Below are 24,509 nucleotides of genomic sequence, written 5' to 3' on the forward strand. Positions count from 1 at the left end.
TCCAATTTAAATTACCAAAAGTTTTCTTTTTATTGGCAATCTAGATTTCACAATATCGATAGCAGCAGTTTTTTATTCCTTAAAATGTGTTGTATTCCCTTGTCGTCCTCTCTTCAGAATTCCTCTTCTGCATTCTTACTGTGTGAAGTCTTTAACTTAGTGAGTTTTTCTATAGCCAGGGCTATTGATACCTCTCCATGCACCTTGTTATCTCTTGTTCGCACATTGACTGCCTTGTTAGCCTTTTCTTTCTCACCAACCACTACAATGTAACGCATTAATTAGTTAGTGAAACAAAGCTACAAAAGCAATATATTTAAAGCCCTACCTCACCATTCCAGATTTTAATCTATTTGTCTACACGATAAACCCCCCCCCCGAAACCATTGAAATGCACGGTTGCTCATTTGTTTCGGGTTGCAAATTCAATAAAATAACACTGAAAAAAAAGGAAGCCTGAACCTGAGATGTTCAAGTAAAAAGATTTTATACTCCCCCGAGGCCTCCTCCAGCTCTCCAGAGTGCCTCCGTTTGTGTGGTATTGGTCCCAGTAATCCTGCTCAGTCGTGCCAGTCGGCTCTTCTGCTCTGTATCCCTTTAAGCAATACCTGTTTTTTTTTTTTATGTTAGGCCCTAATATGGTGGGCTTGATTTCTGAAGATGAGTGTAAAGAATACTAAATAAGATTTTACTTATATAAACCCTGCCTCACACTACTGTATTCCTGCAAGTACTAGTATTCATATGCTCCTCAGTAGAGGAGGATGTTGCAATAGTCAAGGTGGGAGATTACAACATCATGCAGCTGGACTCGGGTGTTCTCCTGAAATATGGTAGGTGCAGCAGGGCTTCAGTAGGGAAAAGGAGGTTGATGATTCTGCTAAGTATTAGACTGGGGAGGGGGGTAAAATTGTCTTGGGCAGGGTCTGAAGTTATAACTGCAGTGGCAGCAACAAGTATAACTGTGGGGCTTTGTATATGTTAAACAGCGGTTTGTTTTTTATTCTCTTGATCACTACAGGTTTTCTGCAAAATAGTTTGCATACACTGTATAGAACAGATAGTGCATGGTAAAGAGTTGTATAAATGCAAAGTTACATAGCTAGAGTAAGTGTATACAAAAAAAAGGATTTCACTGACAAACAAGTGAAATACATAAGGAACTGATTTTGTAAGTATAATTACAGTACAAAGAAAGGCAAAGAAAGCAATCGCTTCATTGTTTCATAAGGTGAAGGAGGTGAAATTGTAAAAAAAAAAAAAAAAAAAGACTTCAATTTTCCCTGCATATAAACAGATCTCTTGATGTGACAGGGAGCCGCTAATTGTCTGGTAAATAGCACTTTATGTAACACAAAATAATTATTTATACGGGGGATTATTACATGAACTGGAATGGCTTATACTAAATGCTCATCTTTCCTGACTTGTATTAACTAGACAGTTGAAAATCAAAGCTATTATAATAGAAACATATCTTTGTGAAAAACAACAAATGACTTATTATGAAAAACAACAAATGACAAATTTACCTAAGATGAAATTATATTGAGCCAGCTGAGCATTTCGGATCTTCTTATTCAATGTGCAGCTGTGATCTAAATCCACGTCAGCCATAAAACCAGCATTAAAAAAGTCTTTACACATCTGGGTGATGATTAAAAAAAATACAGAAATTTGGAATTAGAAAAAGTCAATAACCATGTTTCCTGACTACAGCATACCCTGACATACCACATCATACTATGATACATATAGACTGCACCCCCACAATTTATCATACTGACATTAGATTTTGGGATTATACACACATTGTTGTATTGGTTTATTTTCCTTGCAAGCATTTTAATAAGCTCCTATACTGGCTCATGCTTGAACTATCCTCCTTCCTCCCTAGACTGTAAGCTCATAGGGATAGGAATCTATATGTTTTGTGAGATATTTGTCTGTATTAATTATTCTCAAATGTATAACCTGGCTGGATAGTGTACTGGTTAAGGGCACTTCCTTTGACATGTGAGACCAGGGTTCAAATTCTGGCTAGGGTCAGTACCTATTCAGTAAGGAGTTCAAGGCAAGACTCCATAACACTGCAGGGTGGCCTTTTGAGCACTCCCAGTGGCTGCAGCTTTTGAGCGCTTTGAGTCCCACAGGAGAAAAGCGCTATGCAAAATGTCTGGATTATTATAACCTCTGTATTATGCACTCATGCCTATATCTTCCTTTGTACACCACCATAAAGATAATGATACTAAAAAATTGATTAATAAAAATAACAGAATACATAATTTGAGTTTTTTCAACATGAAGCTCTACCTGTTCCAAACCCAGCCCCCTCTGCCATTCAACCAATGCAGGGATCACACATTACAATTTCCATTACTACCTACAATGTCTAGCCGTAGTTTGTATATACTGTAGCAGTATAAATTAATATCAAAGTTGCATGAGCTGACTACAAATCTGGTGAAGCTCCATTTATTTTAAAGGGGCCCTGCATATAGTCACACTGAAACTATGCTGGCAGGGAAGCAGCAAGTGCCACAATGACACCAGTGATTGGCCAATTATAGTCTTGTTCATTCTGCAGCTAAGTGGTTTTGGTGCAAACTTTGGGGACTCTTAACACTACAGATTTCTGAGTTGGATTTCGGGGGGAGGATTGCTTGGATATGGAGTAAGAATAGATATTGCAGTAGAAAGGGGGATATTTTCGAGGGTTTCGTTAGAGCAAGTTTGTTAAGATTTGGAGTCGGAGTAGTGTGCTTATGTTAAAGGGGGAATTATGTTGGACAGGGACAACTAGGGCATGACAATATTAGTCGAAGATTGTGGCCAAGGCAAGTCATAAGAGTGATTGTAGTCTACTGCCACCAATGCAAGGTGTGCTGATGACCCTGGAGCTAAACGAATGGTGCCAGTCTGTCATCACAAAGAAACTAACATACAGGGATGTCTGTAGGTGCACACAACCCCAACTGAACCTCTTTTCCACTGCAAAGCTTGAAAGAAATAGCAGACAGGAGGTCTGGATGTTTATGACCAATGCTACTATAATTCAATTTGCTTATTGTTTGGTAATTACTGCTCACATGACACTTTGCTCTGGTGCATTTAAGTCAGATCTTTTCATTTCTTCTTTTTTATACATGGATAGTTTCATGGCAGCACATAATGCATTTCACAACACTTCTCAGATGAATATATGTTGTTTTTCTGGTAGTCAGCGGCTGTACCTGTTGGGCATAGTCCTCACAGCTTGGTCCCACAGGGACTAACATGACTTGACGAGGGGATATCCAAAAAGGCCTAATTGAAGAAGAACAATACATGATAATACATTTATACATTGAGAACATTTGCCATATCCAAGATCAAATCTAAATTCTACTTTTTATAAATTAAATAAGTTTATACAATAACAGATTTCTGTCTAAGCCATGATCTGCATGAAATCTTTATGTCCTTATTATGTTTATGTGGCTTTCCTCCAGGTGCAGAGTTGTCATTACATACCCCAAGCGCATAGCACTGTCACCTTGTAGTCTGGGTCTCAAGTTCAAACTTCAGCTATGACACAATATGGAGTTTGCATATGATCTTCCCACGGGTGGATTTCCCATGGGCACTCAGGTTTCCTCCCATATCATAAAACATGCTCATATGATAGGGATCTAATCTAGTGTACCTTCTAACAAGTAAAACCTTCCAGCTATGTTGGACCAGCACTTATTAAGCATTTGTGCTGGTTTGGTTTCATCTAACTAGGTCTGTGTGAACTACAACCCAAGGCTCAGTTTTTAAATAATAAGCCACTACTGCGACTGTGCTGGAGGCGGGGAAGGTAAATATTTTTTTTTTTTGGGGGGGGGTGGGGGGGGGGGTGTCCAGCGCTGCCACTGTGGGGCAGAGGAGGATGGGGAAGACTCAAATGGATCCAGAGGCTTCCCCCTTCCAAGGTAAGTACCTCCCAGGAGCACTTTTTGTATGTTAGAGTCTCTTTAAAGGAAACCTGAAGGAAAAAAAGGATACTTACCTCAGTAGAGGGAAGCCTCTGGATAATCCAGATGAAGCAAGTTGTTCCGGTGCACAGCACTCAGCACCAAGCTCCAAAACTAGGCACACCAGAGCAGCAATGTAATGCTGCGTGGGGGGCGTAAGGTTAATTCGGGGCCCTGGCGATGGCTGGATCATGAATTACATGTACCTTTAGAGTTGCGGCAGTATTTAATGCCGCCGGGGATTTTCGGGGCAGCAGGGAGAGCCATCATACATACTTATGCTATCTCGAGGCTCCCCCCCCCCCCCCCCCCCGTTCCAGCGCTGGGACCCCCGACGCTAAACAAAAAAGGCTTGTGGTCGGAGCTCGACCACACTGCACAGGCATAGACGGCATGCACAGCAGCACGTGGCTGAACGGGCTTGGCTTTTTCCACCGAGCCAGAGCAGCAGCTCCTTGCTACAGCGCAGGTGTGAGCCGGCTCAAGAGAGTTTACTGGATTTTTGTAGTGGTTATCAACTTTTACAGGGCCAAGTGTGTGCGCTCAATGCTAAACCTTTCATACATTTCATGCAATGTCTGAAGCCTATTTCTGTTTTCCTGTACAGTACGTTTTAAAGCAAACCTGAAAATAAAGAAAATATGAGACTATGTTCAATGTTCCTAATGTTCTATTTCTCATTAGTATTACACATACAATAAATGTATAAGTTTACTTTCATTTCAGGCTCACTTTAAAAACATTTCTTGGGGGGGGGGGGGGGAACAAACGTACCATTTCCCTCCATAGTTTTCACAGAGAATTGCGATCATCCTCTCCACGGATCCTAAAATAGCACGATGAATGATAACCGGCCTTTTCTTATCATCACCATCTTTGCTGCATGGAAATGTACAGATCACATAGAAAGAAACATACAGGTCACATAGAAAGAGAGAACAGAAATAGGCAGTTGACATTTTAATCTGTATTTTACGCTTTAGGAGAGGTTCACTTAGATCTAGATCAGGCATGGGCAAACTCGGCCCTCCAGCTGTTACGGAACTACAAGTCCCACAATGCATTTGCCTTTATGAGTCATGACTGTGGCTGTCAGATTCCTGCAATGCATTGTGGGACTTGTAGTTCCTTAAAGTAAAACTTAAGTCAAAAATAAAAAATGAGTTTTACTCACCTGGGCCTTCCCTCAGCCCCCTGCAGCTGATCGGTGCCCACGTAGAGTTGCCCTGATGCTCCTGGGCCCGCCGGCGGCTACCTCCGGTTTCGCTGTCAGGCTGGGAACGCGAGTGATTCTTCGCGTTCACAGCCACAATAGCACCCCCTATACTGCTATTGCGGCCTTCCTTGCCGCTATAGCAGTATAGGGGGTGCTATTGTAGCTGGGAACGCGAAGAATCACTCGCGTTCCCAGCCTGACGGCCAGTGCCGGCGAAACCGGAGATAGCCGCCGGCGGGTCCAGGAGCATCAGAGCGACTCTACGTGGGCACAGATCAGCTGCAGGGGGCTGAGGGAAGCCCCAGGTGAGTAAAACTCATTTTTTATTTTTGACTTAAGGTTCACTTTAACAGCTGGAGGGCCAGGTTTGCCCATGCCTGATCTAGATGAATGTGTAAGAAATTGGCTGAGTAAGGTAACCATGGAAGGCGGTCTGTGGTATTTACTTCAGAGGGTTTTGGAAAGCTGCACTAAGGTAAAATGAATGAATTCCTGTGTCCATATCTTATATTGTTAAATGTTGTTTGCTGTACGTTGCACAACAGTGAGGAAAAAAGGACTGGCACTAGATGTTAACAGAAAGGCATAGGTCCGCTTCACCGGATTCTGTATTCATAGCATGCACGTGCACCTCAGAACAAAGCACTGTAATATACCGGTTCTTTTCTTCGGCCTCTGAGGAAGCTTTGTCTTAAAGCGAAACAGCTGTCAGGCCTCCCTCACCCCCACTGTATACCCTGATGTGTCTTCCCACTGTGGATTAAAGGTATATCTTTTGCAAGCTCAGTGCCTTCATCTTCCTTTTTGCCATATTGTTTGCTGTACTTCATCAATGATTTACAATCTTGCATACAATATAATATATAATGTTAAAATATAATATATTATACTGTACTTGGTGTGCATTAGTCAAATGACCACCTAGCACTTAAAGGAAATAGATTCAGTATTACCGTATTTATTAATATCCGCTTCTTGCAATATTTTCAACAATATTGATTTCTTACAAACGGTTCTCAATGTGGGTCTGCTAAGTTCTAGACTATTTTAGGGCCTATCACCAGTTTTCTCAATGTCTATATCCAATATGGTTGCCAACTGGTCCGCTTACCTGTTGATACCACAAAAATGTACTGCCAAATGCCACTTCAGGATTCCCTTAAAGAGACTCTGTAACATTAAAAAGATCCCCTGGGGGGTACTCACCTCGGGTGGGGGAAGCCTCCGGATCCTAAAGAGGCTTCCCACGCCGTCCTCTGTCCCACGGGGGTCTCGCCGCAGCCCTCCGAACAGCCGGCGACTGTGCCGACTGTCAGTTCAATATCTACCTTTGCTGGCTCCAGCGGGGGCGCTGTGGCGGCTTTCCGTTCCGAACTACACGGAAATACCAGATCTCATTCGGGTCCGCTCTACTGCGCAGGCGCCGGAAACTTGCGCCTGCGCAGTAGAGCAGATCCGATGGCGATCGGGTATTTCCGTGTAGTTCGGAGCCGACAGCCGTCAGAGCGCCTGCGCAGGAGCCAGGAAGGTAAATATTGACGTCACCGCTGCACGGACTCCACGGAGGGCTGCAGCGAGACCCCTGACGGATGAAGGGCGGCGTGGGAAGCCTCATTAGGATCCGGAGGCTTCCCCCACCCGAGGTGAGTACCCCCCAGGGGATCTTTTCATGTTACAGATCCTCTTTAACAGCAAGGACAATCCTGGCTATACAGAATCAGAATCAGCTTTATTCACCAAGTGCAACAGGTGCTGCACCCGGAATTATTTGTGGAGACATGGCAGACATGGTTAACCACTTAAAGAGGAACTGTAACATAAAAAGATCCCCTGGGGGGTACTCACCTCGGGTGGGGGAAGCCTCCGGATCCTAATGAGGCTTCCCACGCCGTCCTCCATCCGTCAGGGGTCTCGCTGCAGCCCTCCGTGGAGTCCGGGCAGCGGTGACGTCAATATTTACCTTCCTGGCTCCTGCGCAGGCGCTCTGACGGCTGTCGGCTCCGAACTACACGGAAATACCCGATCGCCGTCGGGTCCGCTCTACTGCGCAGGCGCAAGTTTCCTGCGCCTGCGCAGTAGAGCAGACCCGAATGAGATCGGGTATTTCCGTGTAGTTCGGAATGGAAAGCCGCCACAGCGCCCCCGCTGGAGCCAGCAAAGGTAAATATTGAAATGACAGTCGGCACAGTCGCCGGCTGTTCGGAGGGCTGCGGAGAGACCCCCGTGGGACAGAGGACGGCGTGGGAAGCCTCATTAGGATCCGGAGGCTTCCCCCACCCGAGGTGAGTACCCCCCAGGGGATCTTTTGAATGTTACAGAGTCTCTTTAAGCCCACAGGGTTAAGATTTTTTTTGCATCTGAACAACTTTCACCTCCCATTCATTTGCCAATAACTTTATCACTACTCATCACAATGAATTGATCTATAGCTTGTTTTTTCCGCCACCAATTAGGCTTTCTGTAGGTGATACATTTTGCTTAGAATTAATTTATTCTAAATCCATTTTAACAGGAATATTCAGAAAGAAATGGAAAAAAAAATATTATTTCTCAGCTTTTGGCTATTATAGTTTGAAATTAATACACGCTACCATAATTAAAACCCATGTACTTGATTTGCCAATTTGTCCTGCTTATTACACTATTTAAATTATGTCCCTATCACAATGTATGGCGCCAATATTTTATTTGGAAATAAAGGTGCATTTTTTCAATTTGCGTCCATCACTATTTAAAACCCCATAATTTAATACATTATATTGATATACTCCTTTGACATGCATATTTAAAAAGTTCAGACCCTTAGGTAATTACTTGTTTTTTTTTTAATTATTGCAATGTTTTATTTTATTAAAAATTTTATTTTTATTGATGTGGGAGGTAAACAGATGATTTTAAATGTTTAAAAATGTATTTATTTAATAAAATGTGGTTTGGGGTGTAGTTTTACTATTTGGCCACAAGATGGCCACAGTCAAAAAGTCCTGGGAGCGAGATCGAAGAAGAAAGAAGACCAGGAACTTTTTTAACTCAGAAAAGTTGCAGCATCTGAAGAGACGCTGTCGGCTTTTCTCCGGGGGGGGGGGGGGGGGAGGGGGGGTCCGATCAATGAAAGGGTTATACGGCTGGAGGAGATTTTCTCAGGCCCTGCTGGGCCGATTTGTAAATTTTTTTTTGCTGCACTTTGCTAGCTGCGTGAGCACACCGATCGCCGCCGCCCCGCGCCGATTCGCCGCTATCCGCGTCGCCGCGCCGCCCCCCCCCCCCCTAGACCCCTTGCGCAGCCTGGCCTATCAGCGCCAGGCAGCGCTAAGGGGTGGATTAGGACTCCCGATGACGTCGGTGACGTCATCCCGCCCCGTCGCCATGGCGACGGGGGAAGCCCTTCAGGAAATCCCGTTCTTTGAACGGGATTTCCTGATCGCCCATCGCCGGAGGCGATCGAAGAGGCTAGGGGGATGCTGCTGCACAGCGGCTATCATGTAGCGAGCCCTAGGCTCGCTACATGATTTAAAAAAAAAATTACAAAAAATAGGCCGCCAGGAGGGTTAAGTGGTTAACAGCATCAACGTAGTGCAGATAGTAGCTACATAGCAATACCACAGTATAACAGCGACAATGTAACAAACAACAATAATAACAACAACAAAAACATGGTGCAGATAACGACCCCACTGTGCAAGAAAAACGTGATATGTGTGACATGTGGAGCAGTGGGGACTACAAGCATGCAGGCATGCTCTCATTCGTTGAGTAGGAGGACTGCCTGGGGGAAGAAGGTGTTCCTGTGCCTGGTGGTTTTTGTAGGGATGGTCCTGTAGCGGCGGCCTGAGGGCAGGGGGTCGAAGAAGCGACTGCCAGGGTGGGACGGGTTGTCGGTAATCCTGTTTGCCCTGGACCTCATTCTAGATGTGTGGAGGAAGTCCAGGGAAGGCAGAGGTGACCCGATGTTCTTCTCAGCGGCGCTGATTACCCTCTGAAGTTTATGCTTGTCTTTTGCATTTGCCCCCGGGTACCAGACAATAATGGAGGAGCAAAGGACAGACTCAATGGTGGCCGTGTAGAAGCTAGCCATTAGCTCCCGTGGTATTCCAACCTTCCTCAGCTGCCTCAGGAAGAACAGTCTATACCAGGCATGGGCAAACTTGGCCCTCCAGCTGTTAAGGAACTACAAGTCCCACAATTGCACATTGCAGGAGTCTGACAGCCACAGTCATGACTCATAAAGGCAAATGCATTGTGGGACTTGTAGTTCCGTAACAGCTGGAGGGCTAAGTTTGCCCATGCCTGGTCTATACACACATTGTCATGGTACTGAGACTAACCAGATGTGGAAAAAGTAGAGCAAAATATACATAGGCTGAGAGAGGTCATATTCATGCAGGATATGGTGGTTGCTAAGTTGGTCAGTTATGCGGCCTCATTCTACATGGTACACTGCTTGGCAAGCATCACTGATCTAATTCACTTTCAAAAACATTCCATGTAAATTTTGATTCATGGGGGACCTGGATAAGAATCCCTTGTCTCATTCTTATGGAAACATTTAGTTTAAATATACTCCTTAATGTGTGCATACGTAAACATTGAAATTATCAAAACACCTAAGTAATGTATACTGACACTTTAAATTCTCCCTACTGGCAATGTTTATGGTACAGGTATAAACCACCTACCTTACATATGTCAGGTCAAACCTGAGTGGAAGCTGAAAATCTAACTGTATGGTTGCACACTGGTGGTATCTGCCTATGGCATCCCTGATATTGATGTCAATCTGAAATATAGCAGATATATTATGTGGCAAATGCTCTGCTTGAAAAAAAGGGAATCAAATATATTTGCTAAATATTTACCTTGGGACCATAAAAAGCCCCATCCCCGGGGTTTAGCTTCCACGGCTGTCCAAACTCATTCAGACTGTTCTCCAGTTGCTGGAAGTAGAACACCAGTTTTTACTTTATGGGCAAAACCCTATCAGATTAGGAGAGTTGAAAAAGAGGACAGTAACAATACAGACCTTTTCAGCTTGATTCCAGATCTCTATTTCTCCGAGGTAGTTTTCAGGTCTTGTTGAAAGGTAGAGTTGGAAGGTGAAGCCAAATACTGCATATACGGCATGAAGGAATTGCAGACAGCCCTTCATCTCCTCCTCTATCTAGGGAGTAAGAATACAGAAATAATCAGAAAGAATCCAGTGTCAATATTAAAGGGAACCAGAAGTGAGAGGAATATAGAGGCTGTCATCTTTAATCCTAGCTACCCGTCTGTAATGCTGAGCTTTTGGCTTTAGTTGTTTCAGTCACCCACATGCAACAAGCATGCAGCCAGTGGAGTCAGACCAGAGTCAAAGCATCTGATCTGAATGCGTATTCTGGGCCAGTGACGTAAAGTAAAAAAGTGTAGTGAGAAAAAATAAGATACTTACCTATGGAAAGGAAATTCTGGGTCTTAAAAAGCCTTCAGTTTCCTCTCACAGTCCTTCCAGCGCTGTCACCCCTGTTAGTTGTTTTCGACCAACTGGTTGAAAACAGCTCTGTCACCCTCGGAGAGCCCTTGGAGGCACTTGTGTCTCTGAGTGCTTCTGAAGATGGGCTGCTCCATACTGTGCATGCGTGAGCGCACTCCTGTGCACTCACAGGTTCGCAGTATGGAGCCACCCGTCTTTGGAAGAAATCAGGGACACAAGTGCTTCCAAAGCCAAATTGGGGAGGGGGTGACTGCGCTAGAGCACGGGGACCGTGAGAGGAACGGGGAGGCCCTTCAGGACAAACAGCCTTCCCTCTCAATAGTAAAGTAGCTGATTTTTCTTTTTAAAATCGTTACAGGTTTACTTTACAGAGGAACTTTACTGAATGTAACTTAATGGTTAAAATTGCTTATATTTTACAATATTCTTTTATAAATGTTTTAGTTAATTTTTGCCTATTGTAAAACGTTTCCTAACCCTGATTTACAGTCTTCTTTACTGCTGGCAGGTGCATCACAGCAGCATGTTTATTTGTAGTGTATTCTGAAGTGAGCAGAAATAACACCTGGTCTCCCAGAGCGCAATGGGATTTAAAGCAGGATTGTCACTATAAAAATCAAATTTCAACAGCAATTGGTCTGAGTGTATTAAGTGATAAAGATGCTAATCCTGCATTCAAAACTTTTTCTGCTGTTATGATTTGGAGTTATCACATATTTAAGGAGCACTGGCCCTTTAGTAGTCAGTGCCAAACAGTTGCATGCTGGAGGTTCTTTTTATCTATAATATATTCCTCCTCTTGCATTTATTTCCCTGCCTAGCTGCTTATCTGAAACACGATCCCCTGCTCACTTGTGTTTACAAGCAAGGCTGAGGTGACTCAGCGATTGGAGGAGAAGAGAAAAAAGTAAAGGGCAGAAATGACATCAGGATTTAGCCTAAACTGTGGGCAAAATACAAGGTTCCCACCAGGAACAGAATTCTCTTCATTTACTATGTACAATTCACTGAAAATCAAAACATGGACAGTACAATACATGTGTTATGTAAGTAGATCAAGTATTTATCTACTTATATATATATATGTGTTTTTTTCCCCTGGCATAGTATGGCTAATCCTACTGCTTTAAGGCTGCTTACACACTAAGGCGCACGTTAGTGCAGCCTGTAACGCTCCCCAACGCACAGCAATGTAACACAAGTGGGCTGTTCACACAGCCCACGTTGCGTTACATGTAACGCTGCACGTTCTGCTGAAAGTGCAGCATGCTACGGCGTTACAGCGGCTTAAGCCGCGTTAGACTGTCTGCACATGCGCAGTCATGTTGGGGAGGAGCGGAGAGCGGCCAGGCACATGGTTAATTAATATTCACTGCACGTTGTGATGTGCAGTGTTTACTTCCTGGTGCGGCCGCTCTGTGCGGCGATTGGCCGGCGGGACCACGTGATGCCGCATGCGTCCAAGAGTACGCATCACGGCATCACGGACGCCAGAGTGAGCTGCACAACGCGGCTTACTCTGACGTCCACATAGAAGAGCACCAGGCCTTGCGTTAGGTGCACATTACGCGACCTTAACGTACTACCTAACGCAACGTCTTGGTGTGTAACTAGCCTAAAGGCTGCATAACTAAATAAGCTAGGCTAAACATTGCTGGGAAGGTGGAATAACATAGCAGTATACAGCAATATATAGATCTAGGAAATATTTCTGATGCTGAAACATATCATTACCATAAAATTGAGTATCCTGAATAATGTATTACATTCTACTATATGTCACTGCGGTATTAACGGCAGACTATCAGCACAGATGTCAGGCAACAGGCACTGGTTACTAGGAATGTAGGTGGCAGCCTCTGTATTCCTCTCACTCTAGTTTCTCTTTAATGGAACTACATGTCTAATGACAGTAAAACTGAATGTACAGATCTGTTTTCCCTTCGACGGTCTATAAGATGAGACTGATTTTCCTGCTACTTCTTTCCACTATTATACACAAACACATGCTCCATCTACAGTTAGAGTGCATGTTAGGTGAAGTGATTTTCCAAAGCCCTGTGTGGTTAATTAGCACACCCATATAAGACTTGGCTGTGGACTGCACCCTGTAACAGGTCTTAGTAGAGACCTCTTGGTCATCACTGCAGTTTCTCCAAGCAAAAGCACTTTCATTATGTTAGGTCGTTTTTCATATCTTTACTAAGAAACAATGCTTTTTTTTATGTTTGAAAGACAGAATGTCGAGGACTTTGAGAACCACTTTATATCTGACCTACGGTAATTCTTTATTACGAGGCATGGGAGTAAAATCATCACATTTCTCAACGGGAACCTGAATAGAGAGGTACATGGAGGCTGCCATATTTAGTTCCATTTAAACAATACCAGTAGGACCCGTTCTCTCATAAAACAAGGTGAAACATTTGCATCAGGTGCAGAGATTTGTACTGTGTGTACCCTCCTGAGGAGTAATGGAGTGGCTGAGGGTGAGCAGTGTGTTTGTCACAAACTCACAGCACAGCCTGTGTAATTGTGTTGAGCTGCAGCATGTCATATGAGAACATTAAATGAAGCAGAGTAAATTGTCGGGTGCTGTGCGATCATTCCAAATGGGGGTGGGGAGCGCATCCTCACAAGTTTGCCTCAGGCAGCAAAAAGTCTAGAACAGACCCTGAATACCAGTTGCTGGTAGTCCTGTAAACTTATCTTACTCTAGCACAATGCCTGTATTAAATGTTCCCTTTACCTGTTCCATTGTGCAGAAAATATGTGCATCATCTTGCTGGAAACGTCGAACTCTAGTCAGTCCACTTAATGCTCCAGACAATTCATTACGGTGCAGGACACCAAAATCTGCAAACCGCAGTGGTAACTCTCTCCATGAGCGAGGACGATGGCCAAACATCAGACTGGAAGAGAGTTAAAGAGGAACTGTAGTGAAGGAAACGTAATAAATAAAAGTGCTTGTTTTTGTACAATATTAATTTATACATTTTTTATTTAGAGTTTCCCAGTTGTAAAATCTTTCCTCACCCTGATTTACATTCAGAAATGTAAAACAGGTGGCACCATCTTTAGTCCTGTCAGGTGATATCTGTCCATAGAACTCTAAGTAAACAAACATTCTGCAGTTGGGAACATTGGCAGTTGGAAACAGCTGTTAGTTCTCACAATGCAATGCGTTTCACAGAAAGAACTGCTGACATCACACTGTGGGCGGGCTTTCACCACAATATCAGACATACAGATGCAGATAATTATCTATTTGAGAAAATGCAAAGATCTCTTGTGGGAAAAGGCGTATCAGCTACTGATTGGGATGAAGTTCAATCCAAGGTTAAAGTACAGCTTTAATCTGCATAAAACATCTGAACTGTGACATTATTATTATTTATAATAATAATTCCTATATTTTGATAGCACTTTTCTCCTGTCGGACTCAAAGCACTTGCGAGGCAGCCACTAGAGCGCACTCAGTAGCGGTAGCAGTGTTAGGGAGTCTTGCCCAAAGAACTCCTTACTGAATAGATGCTGGATTACTGAAAGGGAAGAGCCAGAATTTGAATCCAGGTCTTCTATGTCAGAGGCAGAGCCCTTAACTAGTGCACTATCCAGCCACTGATTATAACATAAAATACCAATTTTGTATGCAGCCTAGGGTCTTGAAAGTGTAGATTTCTCAAAGAAGGAATAGCACAAAGTATAGTATGGCACAACTGAGATCTAGCAGCCTAATAGATCTAACATTTCCCATAAGGCTTAGTAATTGTGGTCCAAAACTGCTGTACTGTACTATGCTTTGTGACCCTAACTACTGCTTCTGAGTGGAGCAGGTCAGACAAAATGAACCTCTAGTTTCACCTGAAACGTGCCTGAAACCCCACCTCCCTTGACCCATCCAGTAACAAGTGAATGGATAAAGCTACTCTGAAGGCTCTGGAAAGGAATCATCATGCAGGCCAGAAGTCAGTGGACAATCTGTTGGAGGGAGGTATGTGCTACTTACCTTATAAAAAGTTGATGATACTTTGAAATGTTAGAAATGTTTAAATTGAAATGTTTAAGCCTTATAACAACTACCTACACCAGTAGAGTTGATGTAGAAAAGCCGACAAGCCTGAGAGATTCAGGACTTAGGGTCTCTGAATGCCTTCTTCAGTTGCTCTGAGTAGTTTGAGATGAAAAGTGGAAGTTCAACTCACCAATGTCCTGGGCAGTTCATCGGTTTAAGAGCAAAAGTTTCCTTCTCAACCTCAAAGGAGAACATGTTCTCGCTGTAATGCTGCCAGTGGCCAGACATTTCCCACAGTTTGCTATTGTACAGGTTTGGAGTTGCCACTTCTTTAAAGTTCCTGTTCTGATATTCTTCCTATAACAATATTGTATCATTAACAGATAACACATGGTTGTTTTCATAAAGATGTAACTATAAACATTTGATACATTTCTTAACTTAGCAAGTAAATTTTTTTTAATTTTGACAGTGGAAAATTTTCCCTGTAAATAGGTCAAGATGTATTAAAAACACTGCAAAGACAAAAGATAAAAAGAGGCATATTTGAAGCTAATTATTCTCATTATTTATAAAAGGCCAGCACGTTCCCAATTTTAGCCACAAGAGGTTCCTCACAATTTGCATTTTAAACACAAAAGAATAGAGATAAACTTAATTTTTCTCTTAAATCAAAATTCTTCCATTCTTTTATAATGTGCAAAACCTGTAATACGAAGCTTATCTCCACCTGCACAGATCGGCAGTGTAAGCTACAGTAAACTCACCTGTCGCCCATAAATCAATAGAGGTCTGAAACTCACCACCTCTTTGGCCATAGAGCTTGGTATCACTTTGGATAACATTGCCAGTGGTTGGCTTGCTGATGGAGAAGGGCAACGTTTCAGAATTCTAATGATTTACAGGCGGTGAGTGAGTTAGGGCTGCGGACCCCTGATAATCTGTGCAGGAGGGGGGGGGGGGGGGGGGGAGAGATAGAGCTTTACATTACATTTACAAAAGATTTTACACATTATAAGATAAATACACTTTAACACAGCATTATTAATTTTCTAACCAGGATCTTGTATAACCACTGAGTAAAAGCCGTACCAAGTAGCAATGCATCTTATTTTAATACAGTTACTTTTTCATACTTGTTGGGGATTCTCTTGCTCACGTCAGGGGAAATTTTCCATCGCATGATGTAAACAATAATCACAAAATGCAAAGGGGATGTTTAAAAAAATTGTAGAAAACCTTTGATGTACATTACGAGTACATGGCACCAAAATTCAAAATAGTTCACATCAGGGCCGGTTTAAGCAACAATGGGGCCCCAGGGCAAAATAAACCTGGGGGGGCCCCCCCAACATATACCCCGGAACAAAAATCAGCATTAGGGGACCCTTTTTGCAGCTGGTATAGTCAGGGTGTGAAGTCCCAATCGGTCAGAGCTCCAAATTCTGGCTATCCCAGCCTGCATGGGGGACAAGGGGTTAAAAAGTTTCAGGAGGGGGGACCCCACATAATTTAAAAAAAAAAAAAATTCCCACACTCTAAACATAAAAAAAAATTGTGAAAATAGGAAAAAATGCCAGGGATCTTCATACAGCCATATTGCGGCTGTATAGCGATCCCTGGCCAAAGCGCTGCGGCTGCGTATAGACCCCCTGGAAACCCCGTCAGGAAATTTATTGCGCTTTCGTTTGATGCATGTAAAATTACACTACCGTTAGGTTTGCTACTAAAAGTGACATTTACCACATTTAAAACTATACTTTTTTCCTTCTAAACGTTAAAATCGATTTTCTCAAAAACTATAAGGTCTTTTTGAAAAATTGTTTTTTCCTATTATTCCTAATGATCTCCTTAACATATCCTGCAAATTTAGGGTTTCTAGCATTTAAGGTGGATTTGCTATTAACCATTAAAGTCGGCAGGTTTTTACATTTTTTTTTTTCCTTTGAAACTTTAAAATCGATTTTCTCAAAAACTATAAGGCCGATTTGAAAAATTTTTTTCCTCTTGTAGCCACTGGAGGCCCCTACAAGCTCTGGGGCCCTGGGGCAGCTGCCTCCTTTGCCTTAATGGTAGCGCCGGCCCTGGTTCACATCAACATTAAGGGCTTGATTCACTAACCGGCGCTAAGTGTTAACGCCTGTGTGAAAAGCCGTTTTTTGCTGCTAGCTAGCTTTGCGCGCAGCCCCGCTCACTGCACGTTCAGCGCGGGTGCGTCTGTATTAGTGCGCGGTGCCCCTTAAACGTCGAACCTTGTGCAACAATAACGGCGCATCGGGTGCCCCCGAAGAGGCGCATCACAGCGCTGCTTAACAGCCACCCAATGCGCCGTTTTCTAAGGGGCAGCGGGTGCGATGTTATCGTCGCACCGCGCACTATTACCCGCGATGTGTGCGGGGCTGTATCCAATGTGTGGGCGCAAACCACCTAACGCCATGGTTTGTGCACACTAAGTCTTAGGGCACACTAACCGGCTTAGCGCCGGTTAGTGAATCAAGCCCATTAAGTGTGCTATCCATTTGTGCATGGCACAGTATGTGCTTGACAAAGTGCAGTGTACAGTGCCATTATAAAATAATCACCTCCATCTTTCTTTATAAATGAACTAAAGGGTGGCTTTTATATGTGCTTGGAAATTCGCTTTACAAATAACATATTAAGGCTATTAAACTACTCTGAAAGATAAAACTGCCACGACTGTGCTTTACTTACCCTGATGAATTCAATAAGAGTGTTATATATGTGTGCGCCTCGAGGTAGGAAAAAACAGCTCCCTGGGCTTAAGTCATGGAAGAAGAACAGTTCCTGGTCCTGGAATATAGACAACCAATGGGGAATAAATTACCAATGCAAACGCAAGTACGCAGAATATTTAGCACTTTCTCTGTTAGACACATACTACAAGTTATGGCAAAAGTACAGCGTGGGGGCATCAGAGGTCAGTCCCCTATTCTCTTCTCAGTCCAGTGGGGGTATCAGAGGTCTGCCCCCTATTCTATTCTCAGCACAGTGGGGGTATCAGAGGTCTGCCCCCTATTCTATTCTCAGCCCAATGGGGGTATCAGAGGTCTGCTCCCTATTTTATTCTCAGCACAGTGGGGGTATCAGAGGTCTGCCCCCTATTCTATTCTCAGCACAGTGGGGGTATCAGAGGTCTGCCCCCTATTCTATTCTCAGCCCAATGGGGGTATCAGAGGTCTGCTCCCTATTTTATTCTCAGCACAGTGGGGGTATCAGAGGTCTGCCCCCTATTCTATTCTCAGCACAGTGGGGGTATCAGAGGTCTGCCCCCTATTCTATTCTCAGCCCAATGGGGGTATCAGAGGTCTGCTCCCTATTTTATTCTCAGCACAGTGGGGGTATCAGAGGTCTGCCCCCTATTCTATTCTCAGCACAGTGGGGGTATCAGAGGTCTGCCCCCTATTCTATTCTCAGCACAGTGGGGGTATCAGAGGTCTGCCCCCTATTCTCTTCTCATCCTAGTGGGGGTATCAGAGGTCTGTCCCATATTCTCTGCTCAGTCCAGTGGGGGTATCAGAGGTCTGCCCTGCCCCCTATTCTCTTCTCAGCACAGTGGGGGTATCAGAGGTCTGTCCCCTATTCTCTGCTCAGCCCAGTGGGGGTATCAGAGGTCTTCCCCCTATTCTCTGCTCAACACAGTGGGGGTATCAGAGGTCTGTCCCCTATTCACTGCTCAGCACAGTGGGGGTATCAGAGGTCTGTCACCTATTCTCTGCTCAGCACAGTGGGGGTATCAGAGGTCTTCCCCCTATTCTCTGCTCAGCACAGTGGGGGTATCAGAGGTATGTCCCCTAGTCTATGCTCAGCCCAGTAACTGTATTAGAGGTCTGCCCCCTATTCTCTGCTCAGCCAAGTGGGTGTATCAGAGGTCTGCCCCTTATTCTCTGCTCAGCCGAGTGGGGGTATCAGAGGTCTTCCCCCTATTCTCTGCTCAGCACAGTGGGGGTATCAGATGTCTGTCCCCTATTCTCTGCTCAGCCGAGTGGGGGTATAAGGAGTCTGTCCCCTATTCTCTGCTCAGCACAGTGGGTGTTCAATCAAACAATGAAAAGACGATAGAGCGAGTGCACACCGATGCCTTAAACCTTTCCAACCTGTATCAACACAGTGGTGCAACATCCGGATAGAAATAAGTTTATATCATAATTTGCAACAGAGGAAAAGATAATCCGGGAGCAGCTTCACCTTTCAAGTATAAAACTTCCAAATACTTTAATGTAATTCTTCCAATAAAAATTTACAACAGATAAAGGACATCAACAGCAATACTTATCGACAGGAGGTAGTGTAGGTGGTGCGGAGGCTGGTCGACGATCGTTTCGCCCCTCAATGAGGGCTTTCTCGAGACCGCATAACCCCCTTGCTCTGACACCGCTTGTATATACCAAAGGACCCGCCCCTCAATTCACCACTATCCAATGGCAGCAACCCCCATGACTAGGCTCACCTGTATTCTATACACCTGATTCGCCGCCCGTCACGTATACACAACTTCCTCCGCGTTAGTGAGTGCCAGGAAATGGACCATCACCCTTCCTGGAACGCATGCACACTTCCGCTTCCACGTACGGAGCGCATTGGCGCTCCGCCCATTGGCACGTTCTCCTCGGCACATACTCAGCTATGGACGTAACTTAATTCCGTAACGTACGTTCCTTTCCGTGTCCCCTAGGCGGAATTGCTGCCATCCTGTGGCGAAATATGGTATTATTTTGAAATTTTCTGTTGCATCCAACTTCAGTGTACATAAGTGCCATCTAGTGGTCTTTTTTCATACTTATACCATGAATAAACCTTTTTTATGGTGATTGTTATTATAGGGGTCTGTAATAAACCTATCGGCCCTTCAAAAAATACAAGCAGGTGCCAGTTAGAAGCACACTAAACATCAATTAACAATTATCAGTTAAAAACAAAAGAAAAGGAACAGTCATCATAATAATTTCATCCATAATTTTCAGGAATTATAGACCGGTAAGACCTCAGGGAGGACAGAGCTAGAGAACAACTCCAACCACCGGTCACACATTATCATCAGTCGCTATAGAAACTAAATCACATAAACATTACAGCTATACATAAACTGGGCCTCAAAGACTGATATCAGGCAGGATGGGATCAAAACCCAACCTTATCCGAGATCACAATATCATTGGTCCCATTCTACCATAAACATCATAATCACATCAACTCCTGATAATTCCTACTAATCCATACCTATCGACACTCACTGTGGTACCTAGGGATAGAACAGTCCATCCCCATTGGAACCATATGGTCATAGTGTCTTATTGATTTATCAAAGACAGATTGATCAAAGAAAAATTCCCATGTCTATCCTATCATTGAAACCTGATGGACCCTCTGTGCCCAATCTTATGATCCATTTGCTTTCTAATTGTAATAGTTTTTCATCTCCATTACAACCCCCTCTTCCTGTTTGAATAAATGTATCAATGCCAAAGAAGCTCAGGCATTCCTGGGGTCCCCTCCATGTCGGTCTCTCACATGCTCAATCAATCTCCTAGCTCCCCTCCCATTTTCAATAGATCTAAAGTGTTCTGAGAATCTTTCCCCCATTGGTCTGGTAGTTTTCCCTATATACATTAGTCCACAGGGACAACTCACTGCATATACTACCATTTCTGTCCGACAGTTAAAAAAATGTTGGATCTTATATGTACTATTCAAAAATGAGAACCATTTCCCCTGTTTTAAATATTTACAATACATGCATCTACTACATTTGAAATTTCCCAATATCCTTGAACGATTCAACCATGTCCTAGTTTGTTTAGTTTTATATTCACTCTTCACTAAACAGTCTCTAAGGTTTTTGCATCTTTTGAACGAGATGCATGGGGGGTGAGAGCACTTATCCCTAAGCAGTGGATCCGATTTCAGGAGTTCCCAATTCCGTCTAATAGCTCCTGCAATATGTTCTCCTAGGGGGGAGTGTGAAAAATGCATGAAAAAACCAGTCTTTTCTAGCTTTCTCTTTCTTTTTAAGAAGACTTTCCCTATCCACCTTTTCTGCTCTAGCCAGAGCCGAACATAGGACCTCATCCTCGTATCCACGGGCCTCAAATCTTTTTTTAACTTCCAACATCTGCTGTCTTCCTAATGCTTCGTCTGTATTGTTACGTTTCATACGTACCATCTGGCTATATGGCAAACTGTTTTTTAGTTTTACTGGATGATAACTCTCACCATGTAGAACCATACTGGATGCTGTGATTTTTCTGTAAGTACTTGTAGTGATCTTGTTGTCCAACACTCTTAGCTTCAGATCCAGGAACTCCAGTTCAAGGCCTCCCCAGTTGGAGGTCAAATGCAAATTAATATCATTCTGATTAAGAATTTCAATCCAATCCTGGAATTCATTCTGTTTACCCGCCCACACTATCAGAATGTCGTCTATGTAACTGGCGGACCCGAGCAGCACCCCAAACCCCTCCGGAAAAAACCTGCCGTAGGAATTTGTCATTCTTTTCTTTCTTTATCTGGTCCTGTGTGTTGACCAGTTGTTTTTCAAACTTTTTCAGGCATTCTTCCAGGTGTGACTCACTTGATTTCTCAATAATTGCCTCCTTCAACTTCTTAATTTAATTGCATGTATTGTAAATATTTAAAACAGGGGAAATGGTTCTCATTTTTGAATAGTACATATAAGATCCAACATTTTTTTAACTGTCGGACAGAAATGGTAGTATATGCAGTGAGTTGTCCCTGTGGACTAATGTATATAGGGAAAACTACCAGACCAATGGGGGAAAGATTCTCAGAACACTTTAGATCTATTGAAAATGGGAGGGGAGCTAGGAGATTGATTGAGCATGTGAGAGACCGACATGGAGGGGACCCCAGGAATGCCTGAGCTTCTTTGGCATTGATACATTTATTCAAACAGGAAGAGGGGGTTGTAATGGAGATGAAAAACTATTACAATTAGAAAGCAAATGGATCATAAGATTGGGCACAGAGGGTCCATCAGGTTTCAATGATAGGATAGACATGGGAATTTTTCTTTGATCAATCTGTCTTTGATAAATCAATAAGACACTATGACCATATGGTTCCAATGGGGATGGACTGTTCTATCCCTAGGTACCACAGTGAGTGTCGATAGGTATGGATTAGTAGGAATTATCAGGAGTTGATGTGATTATGATGTTTATGGTAGAATGGGACCAATGATATTGTGATCTCGGATAAGGTTGGGTTTTGATCCCATCCTGCCTGATATCAGTCTTTGAGGCCCAGTTTATGTATAGCTGTAATGTTTATGTGATTTAGTTTCTATAGCGACTGATGATAATGTGTGACCGGTGGTTGGAGTTGTTCTCTAGCTCTGTCCTCCCTGAGGTCTTACCGGTCTATAATTCCTGAAAATTATGGATGAAATTATTATGATGACTGTTCCTTTTCTTTTGTTTTTAACTGATAATTGTTATCGTAATTGATGTTTAGTGTGCTTCTAACTGGCACCTGCTTGTATTTTTTGAAGGGGCGATAGGTTTATTACAGACCCCTATAATAACAATCACCATAAAAAAGGTTTATTCATGGTATAAGTATGAAAAAAGACCACTAGATGGCACTTATGTACACTGAAGTTGGATGCAACAGGAAATTTCAAAATAATACCATATTTCGCCACAGGATGGCAGCAATTCCGCCTAGGGGACACGGAAAGGAACGTACGTTACGGAATTAAGTTACGTCCATAGCTGAGTATGCGCCGAGGAGAACGTGCCAATGGGCGGAGCGCCAATGCGCTCCGTACGTGGAAGCGGAAGTGTGCATGCGTTCCAGGAAGGGTGATGGTCCATTTCCTGGCACTCACTGACGCGGAGGAAGTTGTGTATACGTGACGGGCGGCGAATCAGGTGTATAGAATACAGGTGAGCCTAGTCATGGGGGTTGCTGCCATTGGATAGTGGTGAATTGAGGGGCGGTTCTTTGGTATATACAAGCGGTGTCAGAGCAAGGGGGTTATATGGTCTCGAGAAAGCCCTCATTGAGGGGCGAAATGATCGTCGACCAGCCTCCGCACCACCTACACTACCTCCTGTCGATAAGTATTGCTGTTGATGTCCTTCATCTGTTGTCAATTTTTATTGGAAGAATTACATTAAAGTATTTGGAAGTTTTATACTTGAAAGGTGAAGCTGCTCCCGGATTATCTTTTCCTCTGTTGCAAATCAGCACAGTGGGGGTATCAGAGGTCTGTCCCCTATTCTCTGCTCAGCACAGTGTGGGTATCAGGTCTGTTCTCTATTCTCTGCTTAGCATGGTGTGGTTATCAGAGGTCTGTCCTCTATTCTCTGCTTAGCAGGTTGGGAGTATTAGAGGTCTGTCTGGGTGATGTATTGTCTGGGGGAATAATAATTGCTTTTACCGGTATCTTCAAAATGAAAGCAGCACAAAGCTAAATTTTTGCAGCACAAATGTAGCGCAAAAAAATATTATTAAAGAACATGTACCGTACATCTTGCCCACTTAAGAATAATATTGGGTACTCAAGCAGGGAATGCAGTAAGATTTTTAAAGTAGGTACTGATAACTTATTTACAGCTTTGCGTCTGTTTGAGTCACACCAGTATGAAAATACATTACTGCTAAACTCAGAACTGCTTCATTGCTTATTTTGTGGGATTTCTGAAGTGAACATTTTCATAAATATCCCAGCCATGGCTGTGAACACCTCCTAATTAGTCATACTATGTTTTATAGAAGCAGTTTCTTTCAAACAGTACAGTGCATTATTTTATAGAAATGCAGCACATTTAAAGCAAATCTGAAGGGGGAACAAATAAGCAGATACTCACCTAAGGAGAGGAAAGGCTCTGGATCCTATAGTGCATTCCCGGTCTTCTCACGGTCATATCTCACTGCAGGAGACTTCAAAAGTGTTCGGAAGCACTCTGGCTCCTGAAGATGGGCGTCTCTGTACTGCGCACGCACAAGGGCGCGAGAGAGGGCAATTGCGCATGCACAGTAGGAAGTGGCCCGTCTTCGGAAGCCCGAGTGCTTCCGAAGACTCCCGAACCCCACCCAACACAGAAGAGAGCAGTCTAGGACTCATGGGTTGTAGACTGCTAACGGGGGAGCCTGCGGGGGAACATGGACACCGGGAGGAGAATGGGAAGGCTCTATAGGACCCAGAGCCTTCCCTCTCCTTAGGTGAGTATCTGTTTTTTTTGTTTGTTTGATTTTCCCTTCAGACTCCCTTCAATAAGGGCATCTTTGTACTATAACATTAGCAAGTATTTATATGTACCAAATGAAGAAAGAGCAAACTGATCAACTAATGGGTTCCTATTCACTTTGTGTTCTTTGTATTCTCTATGCTGTTGGATGTAGAACCAGTTACATTAACTATCTTATAAAAAAAACCTTTAGGCCTTGTTTCCATGTATGTGCCATGGGCAACACAGGTGGCAATTCACATTCCATGGTAAATGGCAACCTTCGGATTGAATCATCATGCGTTGCCAAGCACGCAGGTGGAAGCGAGCCCCACCTAATTTGCCCAATTATTACAAACCTTTCCAATCTTTCTGTGATCTCTATTCTTAGCCTCTTCCTGGAATTGCTCCCATTGCTTCATCAGTTTATTATCAGGAAATGATATTCCATAGATCCTCTGTAGAGTTTCCATGTCAGCCTTGCCTTCCCAGTAAGTAGAAGAGTTCTGTAATATGAAGCAAATTGTTTCAGTAATCATCTTATCATTAAAGGCACTTTATAAACATAGCAAAGGGTCTGTGAATAACACACAGG

At 43.4% G+C, this 24,509-nt stretch overlaps 1 protein-coding gene across 3 annotated transcripts in view; it reads right to left on the reverse strand.

Moving 5' to 3' along the window:
• The window catches only part of LOC137563286 (threonine--tRNA ligase 2, cytoplasmic), a 63,371-nt gene continuing 38,862 nt past the window's right edge, over nt 1–24,509 (reverse strand). For all 3 annotated transcript variants that reach the window (XM_068275547.1, XM_068275548.1, XM_068275549.1), the window contains 11 exons: nt 24,274–24,420; nt 17,415–17,513; nt 14,893–15,059; nt 13,437–13,599; nt 10,238–10,375; nt 10,074–10,151; nt 9,894–9,994; nt 4,776–4,880; nt 3,237–3,309; nt 1,533–1,647; nt 1–262 (listed from right to left, as the gene is read on the reverse strand). In XM_068275547.1, coding sequence (XP_068131648.1) covers nt 114–262; nt 1,533–1,647; nt 3,237–3,309; nt 4,776–4,880; nt 9,894–9,994; nt 10,074–10,151; nt 10,238–10,375; nt 13,437–13,599; nt 14,893–15,059; nt 17,415–17,513; nt 24,274–24,420 — 1,335 coding nt within the window. In that variant the 3' untranslated portion in view covers nt 1–113. The remainder of the gene's footprint in view (nt 263–1,532; nt 1,648–3,236; nt 3,310–4,775; nt 4,881–9,893; nt 9,995–10,073; nt 10,152–10,237; nt 10,376–13,436; nt 13,600–14,892; nt 15,060–17,414; nt 17,514–24,273; nt 24,421–24,509) is intronic.

The sequence above is a fragment of the Hyperolius riggenbachi genome, chromosome 3, assembly GCF_040937935.1.
Source record: "Hyperolius riggenbachi isolate aHypRig1 chromosome 3, aHypRig1.pri, whole genome shotgun sequence".
Classification (NCBI taxonomy): Eukaryota; Metazoa; Chordata; class Amphibia; order Anura; family Hyperoliidae; genus Hyperolius; species Hyperolius riggenbachi.